We start from the raw sequence: 15697 nt of genomic DNA, 5'->3' as shown, positions 1-15697 counted from the left end.
TGTCTTTGTGATTAGGATCCTTTTCTTATTGTGCAAAACAGTCAGTGCAAAGCTATGTCCATTGCTTCACCAATGTTTAGGTGGTTCCTGAAGGAATCAGATAAATTATTACTGTTCATTATTAGATCAGGCTAAACCACATAAAACTGGTGGTGAAGTCTTGTTTTCCTTTGCCACAACTACAATCAGGAGTGAGATACAGTGCCTGTTTGAATGTCTAGCTTGAACTATGTCCACAAAACACAACATCAAACAAGACAGAGCCCTCTAAGTTCTGGCCAACACCTTGAGCATGACTTCCTTCATTAGCACGACATGCGATAATTGGATTATCGGCACCCAATTGCCCACCATTGAGAACATCTACCATAAATGCTGCTTGGGTAGGGCGAAAAGCATTATCAGGGATGCATCTCACCCTAACCATGGACTTTTTACTCTCCTCCCATCCGGTAGGTGCTACAGGAGCCTCCGCTCCCGCACCAGCAGACACAGGAAGAACTTTTTCTCTGAGGCTGTGACACTGCTGAACCTCTCATCACAGCGCTAAGCAGTATTGCACCCATATTGTACTGTCTCAGTACTTTTATATTTGTGTGCTGTAGCACTTTTTTTATTTGCAGTTGTTTTGTAAATAACACTATTCTTTGCATTTCTGGTCAGATGCTAACTGCATTTCATTGGCTTTGTATCTGTACTCAGCACAATGACAATAAAGTTGAATCTAATCTAATCTCCAAAATGAAGCTTCCCAAGCTGGCTCCGTTTCACTGTCCTATGCCTCCCCCCCCACTCCGTATCATAGATAACTGTGTTTTTAGTTATCTCTTTTGTCTATTTCTTTTCTGATTCCAATCAATCAGTCCTCAACAAAGATATCAGACTCGTCTCCATGTGACCTTTAATCAGTTCCATCCAACGTGATACTTAAATTATTGGCTAGGCTAGTTTGCCTTCATATTTCATCTTTTCCCTTCTTATTGGTTTTTTTAGTTGCCTTTTGTTGGATTTTAAGTTTCCCAATTATCCAACTTCCCACTCACTTTTGCTACCTTATATGCCCCTTTCTTGACTTTCTTGTAGTTTTTAACTTCCCTTGTCAGCCACGGTTGCCTACCCCTGTCATTTGAGAACAACTTCTTCCGTGGGACATATCTATCCTGCACCTTATGAACTATTCCCAGAAATGTCAGCCATTTCTGCTCTGCCATCATCCTCCCCAGTATCCTCCTCCAATCCAGTTGGCAAACTCCTCTCTCAGGCCCCTTCAATTCCCTTTATTCCATTGCGATACTGATACATGCTTCTCCCTCTCAAATTGAAGTCAGCCTCTTGAAATCTATGAAATTTTCAGTATCATAGGAGATAACTAAAAACATCAGCGTCTATCTCCTTAACTATCAAAAGGTTTCCTCTGCAGCCTCTTGACTCATAGTCCACGAACCTTGCCTCAGCCGTTTCTATTTTAACCCCAAGATCCACAAACAGGTAGACCTACCTTTTCAACTTGGTCTGTCCTATTTAACAGTCTTCCTCTTTTTATTTTTCCTTCCCAAGAGTTTCTGACTTGCTTCCATGATATCTCTAATGCCTCCATCACTTTCCGTTTCAAGCTTCCTGGTCCGAACGAGCTCATGTTTAGAAGGATGCTCAAACACTCTACACCTCCATCCCATGTCAGGATGTTTTGAGTCCCAGTTCTTCCTTGAATCCGTTCCCCTTTGCCACCACTCTCATTCTGTTCCTATGTCTTATGGTTTTATTAGTCAGGGTTTGAAAGGTTACAGGGAGAAGACAGGAAAATGGGGTCGAGAGGGAAATGGATCTACAGTGATGAAATGGGAGAGCAGGCTCAATGGGCTGAATGGGCTAATCATGCTCAGTGCCTTATGGTCTCATTCCTTTGGTTTATCTCTTTCTCACATGGAACAATTTCTCCTTCAACTAGATTCATTTTCTTGAAACTAAATCCATGGCTCTGGTAACCTGTACAGGCCCAGCAGCACATGCACCTTTCTGGGATCTGTGGAGTAGATCTTATTCCAGCTCTGCTCAGGCCCCATTCCTCAACCTGTACCAGTAACTTGATAAATGTACTGGTGCAGCAGCACAGAACTCAAATGTTTCACTACTTTTGATGCAAACTCCCACCCTGTCCTCACATCCAAATAGCCCATTTCTAACTCTGCAGCATAGTACAGGCATTCTATTTCTCCCTTTCTGATGACATGGCCCAGGAAATTAAGTTTCCTCTCATTTAATGTTCTCATTAAAGATATTTTTATATGGGCACATTACGGTACTGTCTCGTTAGTTATCCTATCTCTATATGATATTTTCAGCATTCTTCTAAGAAACCACATTTCTGTTGCTTCTAAGTTTCTTTGGAGTTCTGGTGTTATAGTCCATGTTTCGGAAGCATACAGCAAGATTGACCAGATGTAACATTTAAGTAGCCTAAGCCTTGTTGTCATAGAAACGTGTCTGTTGGTAAAAATGGGTTTCATTTTTTGGAAGTTGGTTTTGGCAATGGTAATTCTTTTTATTTCTACTTTACTTCTAGCACCTTGTGATATAAAGCTACCAAGGTAATTAAAGCTGCTCTTTCGTTCAACGTCTTGGTTACCGATGTACAATTCGCATTTGGGAGTATCCTGCTGTTTTGATATTACCATACATTTGGTTTTTTTTACAGTTGATGGTTAGACCAAAATCTGCACTTGTTTGTACTACTTTGTCCAGGAGGATTTGTAGGTCTTCTGCAGCACTTGTTATTAGGGTGGTATTGTCTGCATATCTTATATTGTTGATGATCATCCCTCCAATTTTTATCCCATCTAGGTCTTCTATTTCTCTGAGAATCATTTCACTATAGATATTAAATAATTCTGGTGAGACAACGCATCCCTGTCTAACTCCTCTTTGAGTTTTAGTCCAACTGCTTATATTACCATCATTTCTTAGGCCTGTACTCACTAGAGTTTAGAAGAACGTGACGGGATCTCATAGAAACCTACCGAATGTTGAAAGGACTAGATAAGATGGATGTGGAGAGGATGTTTCTTTTGGTGGGGGTATCCAGAACTAGAGGGCACAGCCTCAAAATTGAGGGGCAACCTTTTAGAATAGAGGTAAGGAGGAGTTTTTTTTTAAGACAGGGAGTAATAAATCTGTGGAATGCTCTGCCACAGACAGAGGTGTGGCCAAGTCCATACATATATTTAAAGTGGAAGTTGATAGTTTCCTGATCGGTCACGGCATCAAAGGATATGGCGAGAAAACAGGTGTATGGGGTTGACTGGTATCCAGATTCAGCCTTGATGGAATGATAGAACATACTCAATGGGCTGAATGGCCTACTTCTGCTCCTTATGGTCTAATACAGCTGCAATTGTAGTGCAGTGTTTGTATGATGCTATTCGAAATCGGATTTCAATTCTGGTGTCATCTGTAAAGAGTCTGTACGTCCTCCCCGTGGAATACGTGGGTTTTCCCCGGGCATTTCAGTTTTCTCCCACAGTCCAAAGATGTACCGGGTAGATTAACTGGTCATTGTAAATTTTCCCTTGATTAGGTTCGGGTTAAATTTGGGTTGTTGGGGGTTGCTGGATGGCATGGCTCAAGGCCAGGAGTGTCTATTTCATAGAATATAGAATAGTACAGCACAGTACAGGCCCTTCGGCCCACAAGGTTGTGCCGACCCTCAAACCCTGCCTCCCATATAAGCCCCCACCTTAAATTCCTCCATATACTTGTCTAGTAGTCTCTTAAACTTCATTAGGGTATCTGCCTCCACCACTGACTCAGGCAGTGCATTCCATGCACCAACCACTCTCTGAGTAAAAAAACCTTCCTCTGATATCCCCCTTGAACTTCCCACCCCTTACCTTAAAGCCATGTCCTCTTGTATTGAGCAGTGGTGCCCTGGGGAAGAGGCGCTGGCTGTCCACTCTATCTATTCCTCTTATTATCTTGTACACCTCTATCAGGTCTCCTCTCATCCTCCTTCTCTCCAAAGAGTAAAGCCCTAGCTCCTTTAATCTCTGATTATAATGCACACTTTCTAAACCAGGCAGCATCCTGGTAAATCTGCTCTGTACTGTTTCCAATGCTTCCACATCCTTCCTATAGTGAGGTGACCAGATCTGGACACAATTTCATGCTATTATTGCCAAATAAGAAAATACCTCAAAATTATCATCATATATTTGTAAACTTCATGTTAATTGGTCAAAGGCAGGAGACCATAAGACCATAAAATATAGGAAAAGAATTTCATCATTTGGCCTATCCAGATATCATTGCTGATCCATTTACCTGTCTTCTCTCCATACCCTTTCGTGCCCTGACCAATCAAGAATCTATCAATCTCTGCCTTAAACATACATAAAGAAATTTCTCCTTATCTTCATCCTAAAAGGACACCCCTCTATTCTGAGGCTGTGTCCTCTGGTCCTACACTCTCGCACCATAGAAAATATTTTCTCCACATCCACCCTCTCAAGGCCTTTCAAGATTCGATAGGTTTCAATTAGGTCATCCCTTATTCTTCAGACTTCCAGTGAATACAGGCCCAGAGCTATCAAACACTCTCCACATGGCAAAGCCATTCAATCCTGGAATCATTTTCGTGAACCTCCTTTGCACTCTCTCCAGTGTCAGCACATCCTTTCTAAGATCTCTCTCTCTGTCTCCGGCTATTCATCCCATAGGATGATGATGGTTCCTTTCAGTCAGTTCGTGGGGTGACCCCACTCCTCAGAAAGGAACAGCGTGTGCGTGAGTGGATTTTAGGCGACTAGGGAGTTGCACAGGTGCAGACCCACCCTCTCGACATCCCATCCCTGATCCAGCGGCACGGTGGGGTCCAAGACAGTTGGGGGAAGTTCTGTTGCAGTGAATGGCCAGACCAAGCTTCGAAGCAAGGGATGCCCTTTCTGCGCTTCACAGCATGTGTTTGCTAGATGGCCATTGACCCTATGAGAGGGTTCATCCGCCCTTTGACAGGTCTTGTTTTTCATCCTGCAGGGTGTCTAGTCACCCTCCTCACCAGGCAAGCCCTGGTGGGGGAGCCGGTTTAGTCACCGATGACCCGACCGTGCGACAGGTGGTACTGGGTCACATGGTACTAGTAGCACTCAGACGAGTGACCTGACCCTTTCTAAGATAAGGGGCCCATAACTGTTCACAATACTCCAAGTGAGGCTTCACCAGTGTTTTACAAAGCCTCAACAGCCATCTCTATTTCCTCAGGAGACAGAGGTCCTTCAACATCTGCCAGACGATGCTGAGGATGTTCTACGAATCTGTGGTGGCCAGTGCTATCATGTTTGCTGTTGTGTGCTGGGGCAGCAGGCTGAGGGTAGCAGACACCAACAGAATCAACAAACTCAATCGTAAGGCCAGTGATGTTGTGGGGATGGAACTGGACTCTCTGACGGTGGTGTCTGAAAAGAGGATGCTGTCCAAGTTGCATGCCATCTTGGACAATGTCTCCCATCCACTACATAATGGACTGGTCGGGCACAGGAGTACATTCAGCCAGAGACTCATTCCACCGAGATGCAACACAGAGCGTCATAGGAAGCCATTCCTGCCTGTGGCCATCAAACTTTACAACTCCTCCCTTGGAGGGTCAGACACCCTGAGCCAATAGGCTGGTCCTCGACTTATTTCCTGGCATAATTTACATATTACTATTTAACTATTTATGGTTTTATTACTATTTATTATTTATGGTGCAACTGTAACGAAACCAATTTCCCCCGGGATCAATAAAGTATGACTAACATTACATCCTTGATTTTATATTCTACTCCTCTTGAAATGAATGCTAACATCGCATTTGCCTTCCTTACCACAGGCTCCACCAGCAATTCATCCTTTAAGGAATCCTGCACAAGGACTTCCAAGTCCTTCTGCACCTCAGTTTCTGAATTTTCTCCCCAATTAGGAGATCGTCTACTCTTTTATTTCTTCTACCAAAGTGCATGACAATACATTTCCTGGCACTATTCCATCTGTCACTTCTTTGCCCATTCTCCTCATCTGTCTAAGTCCTTGTGTAGCCTCTCTCCTTCCTCAAAGCTGGCTGCCCCTCCACCTATCTTCGTATTGTATGCAACAACAAAGCCATCAATTCTGTCATCCATGTCACTGACATGTAACATAAAAAGAATTGGTCCCACTACAGACCCCTATGCAACACCACTAGTCACCGGAAGTCAACCAGAAAAGGCTCCCTTTATTCTCACCCTTTGCCTCCTGCCAATCAGTCACTGCCTTATCCATCTTTCCTGTTGAGAGCTAACTACTCCATGAGTGGGTATCGTTCAATTAGCCGTTTTAAAAATAACTAATACTAATCTGAATAACTAATAAAATCACAAACAAGAGAAAATTTGCAGATGCTGGAAATCCAAACAACACACAGAAAATGCTGGTGGAACTCAGCATCTATGGAAAGAAGTACAGTTGATGTATCAAGCCGAAACCCTTCGGCAGGAAATGCTATTAAGTAATTTTTTTTTAGAGTTTTGAGATAATCAGTGTTCACCAATTAGAATCAGCACTTTCCCTGAATCATAACTCCACACACATACAAAAACCTTCCTCTTGTTGTGCTTCCTCACTTACCTGATAACCTTCTGTCTTCTTTTGACACCATTTCAGAAGTGCATTCCTCTTGGAGCCACCATATTCACGAGCCAATGCTGACAACGGATCTTTTCTCTCCTCCCTTGTATAAAATATATCAATAGTTGCAGATCAATAGTTAATTATAGAAATTTTAGAAATCCTGCAGATGCTCGAAATCCGAACCAATATATGCAAAATACTGGATGAACTCAGCAGATCAGGTAGCATCCATGGAAATGAAGAAAAAGGTCAACATTTTGGGCCAAGAAGTCATCCTGAAGAAAGGTCTTGGGCCCAAAACGTCGACTATTTGTTTTCATTTCCATGGATGCTGTATGACATGCTGAATTCCATCAGAATTTTGTGTATATCAATAGTTGCCAGTTTAAAAGCTGGGAAGTATATCAACTCTGATTGGATTTAAGAAGAGTATAACTATTTACTTTAACCGACAAACCACGAACAAACTCTGTTATGAACCCTGTAACTCGGATAACATATCAGAACTGCTGACTTACAATGAGACCAAAGTTTCACCTCTGTTCACTCTTATTGCAGAAATGGAGACCAGTGAGAACCAAGAACAAGATGGGAGCAGCACTTGGTTGCTTGCATACTCCAGTCAGCTCATGATAACTGCTGCAAGCTGAAAGTTGTGGTAAATACATCTTGCAAAACGTACATGACAGTTCCCACGCAGTCACAAGCGAAAGCTGTTCAAAATCTCTCCACAGTCTCAGACAGCCAGTATTAGAACTCTGCTAACTGTAACCTGAGGCCAGGATGTTGTTATCAGAGAATAGACAGATGTCAACTGTGAATAATCTATCCCAGGAACACAGAGACTACACTCTGTACGATCTTGTCATTTTTATTCAGGAACTGGGAGATGCCTCCTGTGGGCAAAACTGATCTCCATTAGGAAGAAGAATGATCTTCAAAACTGGGCATTTACTCAAGAGAGTACATTGACACCCCAGGGAGTAATCATAGTTGATTCACTATATGCCAATTGGACTTAATTAATGATAGCCACACACTGTACGTACACTTATCAATGAAACAAAGGAACCTGGCTGCAGGAGGGGCAGGACTGGCAGCTTAATGTTCCAGGGTTCCGATGTTTCAGACGTGATAGAGGCAGAGGAATGAAGGGTGGGGGGTGGCATTGCTAGTCAGGGAAAATGTTACAGCAATACTCAGGCAGGACAGATTAGAGGGCTTGTCTACAGAGGCCATGTGGGTGGAGCTGAGAAACAGGAAAGGTATGACCACATTAATGGGGTTGTATTATAGATCACCCAACAGTCAGCGAGAATTGAAGGAGCAAGTCTGCAGAGAGACAGCAGACAACTGCAGGAAACATAAAGTTGTGATAGTAGGGGATTTTAATTTTCCACATATTGATTGGGATTCCCATACTGTTAAAGGTCTAGACGGGTTAGAGTTTATAAAATGTGTTCAGGCAAGTTTTCTAAATCAATATATAGAGGTACCAATTAGAGAGGATGCAATATTAGATCTCCTATTCGGAAACGAGTTAGGACAGGTGACGGAAGTGTGTGTAGGGGAACACTTTGGTTCCAGTGATCATAACACCATTAGTTTCAACTTCATCATGGATAAAGATAGATCTGGTCCTCGGGCTGAGGTTCTAAACTGGAAAAAGGCCAAATTTGAAGAAATGGGAAAGGATCTAAAAAGCATGGAGTGGGACAGGTTGTTCTCTGGCAAGGATGTGATCGGTAAGTGGGAGGCCTGCAAAGGAGACATTTTGAGAGTGCAGAGTTTGTATGTTCCTGTCAGGATTAAAGGCAAAGTGAATAAGAATAAGGAACCTTGGTTCTCAAGGGATATTGGAACTCTGGTAAAGAAGAAGAGAGAGATGTATGACGTGTATATGAAACAGGGAGCAAATAAGGTGCTTGAGGAGTATAAAAGGTGCAAAAGGTGCAAAGAAAGAAATCAGGAGGGCTAAAAGAAGACATGAGGTTGCTTTGGAAGTCAAGGTGAAGGATAATCCAAAGAGCTTCTACAGGTATATTAAGAGCAAAAGGATAGTAAGGGATAAAATTGATTCTCTTGAAGATCAGAGTGGTCAGCTATGTATGGAACCAAAAGAAATGGGGGAGATCTTAAATGGGTTTTTTGTGTCTGTATTTACTAAGGAAACTGGCATGGAGTCAATGAAAATAAGGCAAACAAGTAGTAAGGTCATGGAACCTATACAGATTGAGGAGGAGGAGGTGCTTGCTATCTTGACGCAAATCAGAGTAGATAAATCCCCAGGACCTGACAGGACCTTGAAGGAGAATAGTGATGAAATTGAAGGGGCCCTAGCAGATATATTTAACAAGTTGGTATCTACGGGTGAGGTGCCAGAGGATTGGAGGACAGTTCACGTTGTTCTGAGGGGAGGAGAAGATGGCGCAACGCAGCGCGCGCGGCCGCTCCAAAATGATATCGTATTTGTAAGTAGGTACTGTGAACAATCCTGATTTGATGGAGACAGACATGAGAAGCACGGAGGAACATCTGGAGAAACTTCTGAAATGCCCGCTTCGCTGCCGCTGCTACTGTGCGATCGAGAACCTCTCTGGAGGGGAAGGTCCCAAATCCTCAGCTTTGCCTATTGCCGAGGCCGGGGTTGGGGTCGAAGCGCTCGGCAGAGATAGTGCTCGGTGTTGGAGGGCTGGTCGGAGGCTCGAAGTTTTCGGACAGACTCAAGAGTCGGCTGTGGTCGGGTGCTTCCAGGGTGCTGCATCGGCAAGTTTGCGGCGCTGGAAGTTCATGGCAGGGAGAGTTTTTCTTCCTTCTACCATCTGTGTGAGATGATGGGACTTTCAAGAGACTTTTTTTACCGTGCCCATGGTCTGTTCTTTATCAAATTACAGTATTGCTTTGCACTGTTGTAACTATATGTTATAATTATGTGGTTTTTGTCAGTTTTTTTAGTCTTGGTTTGTCTTGTGTTTCTGTGATATCATTCTGGAGGAACATTGTATCATTTCTTAATGCATGCATTACTAAATGACAATAAAAGAAGACTGCGTGTCCTCATAATCTAATCTAATCTATTTAAAAAAGGGAAATTATAGGCCGGTAAATTTGACGTTAGTAGTAGGTAAATTATTGGAAGGAGTACTGAGAGATAGGATCTACAAGTATTTGGATAGACAGGGACTTATTAGGGAGAGTCAATATGGCTTTGTGCGTGGTAGGTCATGTTTAACCAATCTATTAGAGCTTTTCGAGGAGGTTACCAGGAAAGTGGATGAAGGGAAGGCAGTGGATATTGTCTACATGGACTTCAGTAAGGCCTTTGACAAGGTCCCGCATGGGAGGTTAGTGAGGAAGATTCAGTCGCTAGGTATACATGGAGAGGTAGTAAATTGGATTAGACATTGGCTCAATGGAAGAAGCCAGAGAGTGGTGGTGGAGGATTGCTTCTCTGAGTGGAGGCCTGTGACTAGTGGTGTGCCACAGGGATCAGTGCTGGGTCCATTGTTATTTGTCATCTATATCAATGATCTGGATGATAATGTGGTAAATTGGATCAGCAAATTTGCTGATGTTACAAAGATTGGAGGTGCAGTGGACAGTGAGGAAGGTTTTCAAAGCTTGCAGAGGGATTTGGACCAGCTGGAAAAATGGGCTGAAAAATGGCAGATGGAGTTTAATGCAGACAAGTGTGTGGTATTGCATTTTGGAAGGACAAACCAAGGTAGAACATACAAGGTAAATGGTAGGGCACTGAGGAGTGCAGTAGAACAGAGGGATCTGGGAACGCAGATACAAAAATTCCCTAAAAGTGGCGTCACAGGTAAATAGGGTTGTAAAGAGAGCTTTTGGTACATTGGCCTTTATAAATCAAAGTATTGAGTATAAGACTTGGAATGTTATGGTGAGGTTGTATAAGGCACTGGTGAGGCCGAATTTGGAGCATTGTGTACAGTTTTGGTCACCAAATTACAGGAAGGATATTAATAAGGTTGAAAGAGTGCAGAGAAGGTTTACAAGGATGTTGCCGGGACTTGAGAAACTGAGTTACAGAGAAAGGTTGAATAGGTTAGGACTTTATTCCCTGGAGCGTAGAGGAATGAGGGGAAATTTGATAGAGGTATATAAAACTATAATGGGTATAGATAGAGTGAATGCAAGCAGGCTTTTTCCACTGAGGCTAGGGGAGAAAAAAACCAGAGGACATGGGTTAAGGGTGAAGGGAGAAAAGTTTAAAGGGAACATTAGGGGGGGCTTCTTCACACTGGGAGTGTGGAATGAGCTGCCAGATGAAGTGGTAAATGCGGGCTCACTTTTAATATTTAAGAAAAACTTGGACAGGTACATGGACGAGAGGTGTATGGAGGGATATGATCCAGGTGCAGGTCAGTGGGACTAGGCAGAAAAATGGTTTGGCACAGCCAAGAAGGGCCAAAAGGCCTGTTTCTGTGATGTAATGTTCTATGGTTCTATGGAAAATTCAGCCTCAGATTTTGTGGCTCTACAGCTGAAATAATCAGCAATTAAATGTTCTCTAAAGGGTGATGGTGGAGGATTGTTTCTCTGATGAAAGCCTGTGAACTTTTACTGCATATTAAATACGTTAATGTGAATGTGAAAGATTTGATTAGTAGGTCTGCAGATGACATAAAAGTTGCTGGTGCTGTTGATAGTGAGGAAACTGTCTTCAGCTGCAGGGTGATTGAGGCAGTAAAATTTAATCCTGACAAGTGTGAGGTGAAGCATTTTGGGAGGACAAACAACATTGAATGGTGGGAACCTGGGAGATTGAGCAACAAAGGAACTTCGGTGTATGAGCCCAAGGATCCCAAAGATGACATCCCAGGTATGTAAGTTAATCAAGAAGGAATAACACGATGATCCAGGGAGGTTGCATAAGATTCACTTGGACGTTGCTGGGGCTGAAGCACTTTAGTTTTGAGACTGGATAGGCTGAGTTTATTTTCCGTGGGGTGCAGAAGGCTTAAGGAGGTGTACAAAATAATGAGAGGAATAGATAAGGCAAGCTTTCCCACTCTGCAGAAGTGTCTAAAGCTAGAGTAAATGTACAAGAAATGGCAAGATCAATGATGTACAGATGGAGTGTAAGTCCTGAAAGTGGTAACAGAAAGTAGATAGTGCAGTAATGAAGACATAGAGCATACTGGCCTTCATCGGTTAGGGCATTAGGTATACAATTTGGCATGCTGCAGCTCTATAAAACTTCAGCCAGGCCAAATCTGGTGTGCAGTTCCAGTTGCCATATTAGAGGATGAATGTGGAGAAGGTTCATAAGAAGCTCACAAGGACATTACTTGGATTGAAAAATATTTGCTTTAAGCAGAAGTTGGCCAATTTGGATTGTTTTTTCAGGAGCATCATCTGTTAGATATAAAATTATGAGAGGCATAGATAGGGTGGAAATGTCAAATACTGGAGGGCATAGATTTAAGTTGAGAGTGTAAGTTTAAAGGAGATTGTGAGGAAATTTTTTTTCACACACACTGAATATTAGCTGCCTGGAGTATGCTGCTCAGGGAGGGTTATAGCTGGCCTGTGATGTAGTGGCATCAGCATCAGACTTTGAGGCAAATAGTCCCGAGTTCAAATCCAGCTGGCCCCTTGTATGCTCTCCATCCATGCTGGGTTGTGCACCGAGCTAGCAACTGTTGAGCGCAAACCAGAAAGTAACATGTCGCTCCTTGAGCTTAGGTTCGTGAGAGTGGGAGCAAGAGCAGGAGAATTAAAGTGACTTGCAGCTAGTTACTCCAGATCACCCACCGAGTGGAAAGTTATCAATAAAATTGAAAGAGTATAAAGAACACTTACAAGGATATTGCTGGGACTTGAGGACCTCAATTATAGGGAAAGGTTAGGACTTTATTCCATGGAATGTAGAAGAATGAGAAGAGATCACATAGAGGTCCTTTTTCCACTCAAGTTGGGTGAGACTAAAAGTAGAGGTCACAGGTTAAGGGTGAAATATTTAAGGGGAACCTAAGGGGAATTTCTTCAGTCAGAGGGTGGTATGAGAATGCTAGTAGAAGATGCGGATGTGATTGCAACAGTTAAGTTTGGATAAGTGCATGGATGGGAGAGGTACGGATGGCTATGGTCCAGGTGCAGGTTAATGGGTCTAGGCAGAATCACAGTTTGGCTCAGACTAGATAGGCTTGTTTCTGTGCTATGTTGCTCTACGTCTCTATGACCACTGTCCCTGACATTGTTTGGTTAAAATTATCTTAACTACACTGTTCAATCACTGTATCAGATTTAGCATAAACATTAATGCTGAAAGATTTTTACCTGAGGCGGCTACGTGCAGTTGGCGTTACTGAAGCTGTAGGGGATGAGGATGTCAAGGACAACTGTGGTGAGGTGGTAGTCATCCCCATCAATGATGATGGAGAGGAGCTATCTGTGACTGTCAGATCACGTTTAATCTCCTCACTGCTTCTTCGAGACACTGCAGGAAGAAAGTTAAAAACATGACAAAGACATGGCACCAGTTTTAAAAGGTGAGCAGAGCCTGTTGGAACTTGTCTGCAGAGCAGGAGATTGCTTGGGATAATAGTAACTAGGGTTAATTAGCAAGGGCCAATAAAAAGATGCAGGGTTTGAACAGATTGGGCATTGATGATGTGGCAATTATGTACGTGGGCAGTGTTAAGAGTGGCTTTGGCTTAACAGGTTTGTGGGAAAGTGCAAGGGTAAAAAGATCCTGATTGGAGTATTGGAGTTATATACAGGCCTCCAAACAGTAGCCAGGATGTGGAGTACAAATTATAACAGGAGAAAAAAAGGCATGTAAAAAGGGCAATGTTGCAATAGTCATGGGGGAATTTCAATATGTTGGTAGATTGAGAAAATCAGGTTGGTGCTTGATCCCAAGAGAGATTTTGTAAAACGCCTACAAGGTGCTTTTTAGAGCAACCTGAGTTGATCCCACGAGGGGAACAGCAATTCTGGGTGTCATGTAATGACCCAGATTTGATTAGAGAGCTTAAAATAAAGGAAGCCTTAGGAGGCAGTGATCATAATATGATAGAACTCACGCTGCAGTTTGAGAAGGAGAAGCTAAAATCGGATGTATCAGAATTACAGTGGAGTAAAAGGAATTAAAGAGGCACAAGAGAGGGGTTGACCAAAGTTGGTTGGAAGGGGACACCAGCGGGGATGATAGAAGAACAACAATGACTAGAGTTTCTGGGGGCAATCTCAAAGGCACAATATCACAAAGATCCGCTCTAATGTAAGCACATCCTTTCTCAGATAAGGGCCCAGAACTGTTCACAATACTCCAAGTGAGGCCTCACCAGTGCTTTATAAAGTCACAACATTACATCCTTGCTTTTATATTATAGTCCGGTGGTCCCCAAGCACTGGACTATTATAGCAAAGCATGTGCTACCTGGCTGTGAGGAAACGATACGAGTCAGCTACACCTTTCCTCATTCCCTGTCACGCACTGTTGGACTTGAACATAGGGTTGCCAACTGTCCCGTATTTGCCGGGACATCCGGTATATTGGGCTAAATTGGTTTGTCCCATACGGGACTGCCCTTGTCCCGTATTTCCCCCGCTAAGGTAGAGCGTTCCTATGAAACCTTTCGTGCCGAAATGACGTGAAGCGAAGAAGCAATTACCATTGATTTATATGGGAAAAATTTTTGAGCATTCCCAGACCCAAAAAATAACCTACCAAATTATACCAAATAACACATAAAACCTAAAAAAAACACTAACATACAGTAAAAGCAGGAATGATATGATAAATACACAGCCTATATAAAGTAGAAATAATGTATGTACAGTGTAGTCGGGAAGATTAAGCCACAACCGATTTGTGGGGAAAAAATCGGCACGTACGCCCATGTGCACACAGGTGCCCACACAAGGCTTCATGGTCATGGTAGTCTTTCTCGGGGTAAACCCAAGTGATCCGTATTTGACTGCTACTTTCGTCCCTTATTTGTGAGTGAGAAAGTTGGCAACCCTAACTGTAAAAGACATGTTCAGGTGAGTTTAGCCCTACTTGAACACCTCCCCCCACCCCCGGTCCGCAAGAATATTGTCAATATTAAACCGGTCTGCAGTGCAAGAAAGGTTGGGGACCCCTGTTACAGTCCTCTTGAAATTCTGGCAGCCCAATCAGCAGCAGGGATAGGCCACTGCGACCGAGGTTTCTCGCAGATTGGCGACGCTTGTTTAAAAGCACAGAAGGGACAAGTGGGGCAGACATTGTTGGGAGTCGGCCTGTGGTGACAGTAGCAGTGTCAGGCTTTGGCTCAAAGGAGGATTTAGCTCGAAAGAGGTATTGGCTCTGGGTAACTGTCTGTTAAGGTTCTCTCTGACCTCTGACTGTACCTAGTGCAGTAAATGGCTGCTGTGTGTTCTTCATGCCGGATGTTGGAGGCCTGGAAGACCCGGAGAACTACATCTGTGTGAAGTGCATCCAGCTGCAGCTCCTTGAAACCTGTGTTAGCTATCTGGAGCAGCAGCTGGATGACCTTCAGCTTGTACAGGAGAGTGAGGAGATAATCAATCAGATTTACGTAAAAGTAGTCACCCCTAAGTTGCAGGAAGTGAGTAGCTGGGTGACTAGTCATGAGAAATGGAAATGTGAATAAGCAGTTAGCGCAGAGCACCTCTGTGGCCATACCTCTCATTAATAAGTATACTGTTTTGGATACTGTTGTGGGGGATGATCTCCCAGGTACAGAGACCAGGTAACTGGCGCTGAGCATGGGTCCATGGTGAAGAAGGGAAAGAGAGAGAAGAGGTAGTGATAGGGGACTCAATAGTCAGGGGAACAGACATGAGATTCTGTGGAGGTGAATGGGACACTTGAATGGTATGTTGCCTCCTAGGTGCCAGGGTCAGGGACATCTTGGATCGCGCCCCCAACATTTTGGAGAGGGAGGGACAGCAGCCGATGCCTTGGTACATATTGGTACCAATGACATAGGAAGGAAAATAAGGAGTCCTGAAAAGAGAATTTAGAGAGGTAGGCAGAAAGCTGAGAAGTGGGACCTCCAGGGTAATTTCAGCATTGCTG

General features: G+C 43.3%; 1 protein-coding gene across 9 annotated transcripts in view; it reads right to left on the bottom strand.

The window, feature by feature from the left end:
• specc1la (sperm antigen with calponin homology and coiled-coil domains 1-like a) overlaps positions 1–15697 on the bottom strand; it is a 282720-nt gene that overhangs the window by 59372 nt on the left and 207651 nt on the right. For 7 of the 9 annotated variants that reach the window (XM_063031671.1, XM_063031670.1, XM_063031672.1 and 4 more), the window contains 2 exons: positions 12946–13105; positions 6637–6739 (listed from right to left, as the gene is read on the bottom strand). In XM_063031671.1, coding sequence (XP_062887741.1) covers positions 6637–6739; positions 12946–13105 — 263 coding nt within the window. The remainder of the gene's footprint in view (positions 1–6636; positions 6740–12945; positions 13106–15697) is intronic. The other 2 variants (XM_063031676.1, XM_063031677.1) reach the window with 1 other exon arrangement.

Source organism: Mobula hypostoma, chromosome 23 (genome assembly GCF_963921235.1).
Source record: "Mobula hypostoma chromosome 23, sMobHyp1.1, whole genome shotgun sequence".
Classification (NCBI taxonomy): Eukaryota; Metazoa; Chordata; class Chondrichthyes; order Myliobatiformes; family Myliobatidae; genus Mobula; species Mobula hypostoma.
Note: the sequence above shows the minus strand (reverse complement) of the source record. Positions and strands in the feature narration are given on the sequence as shown.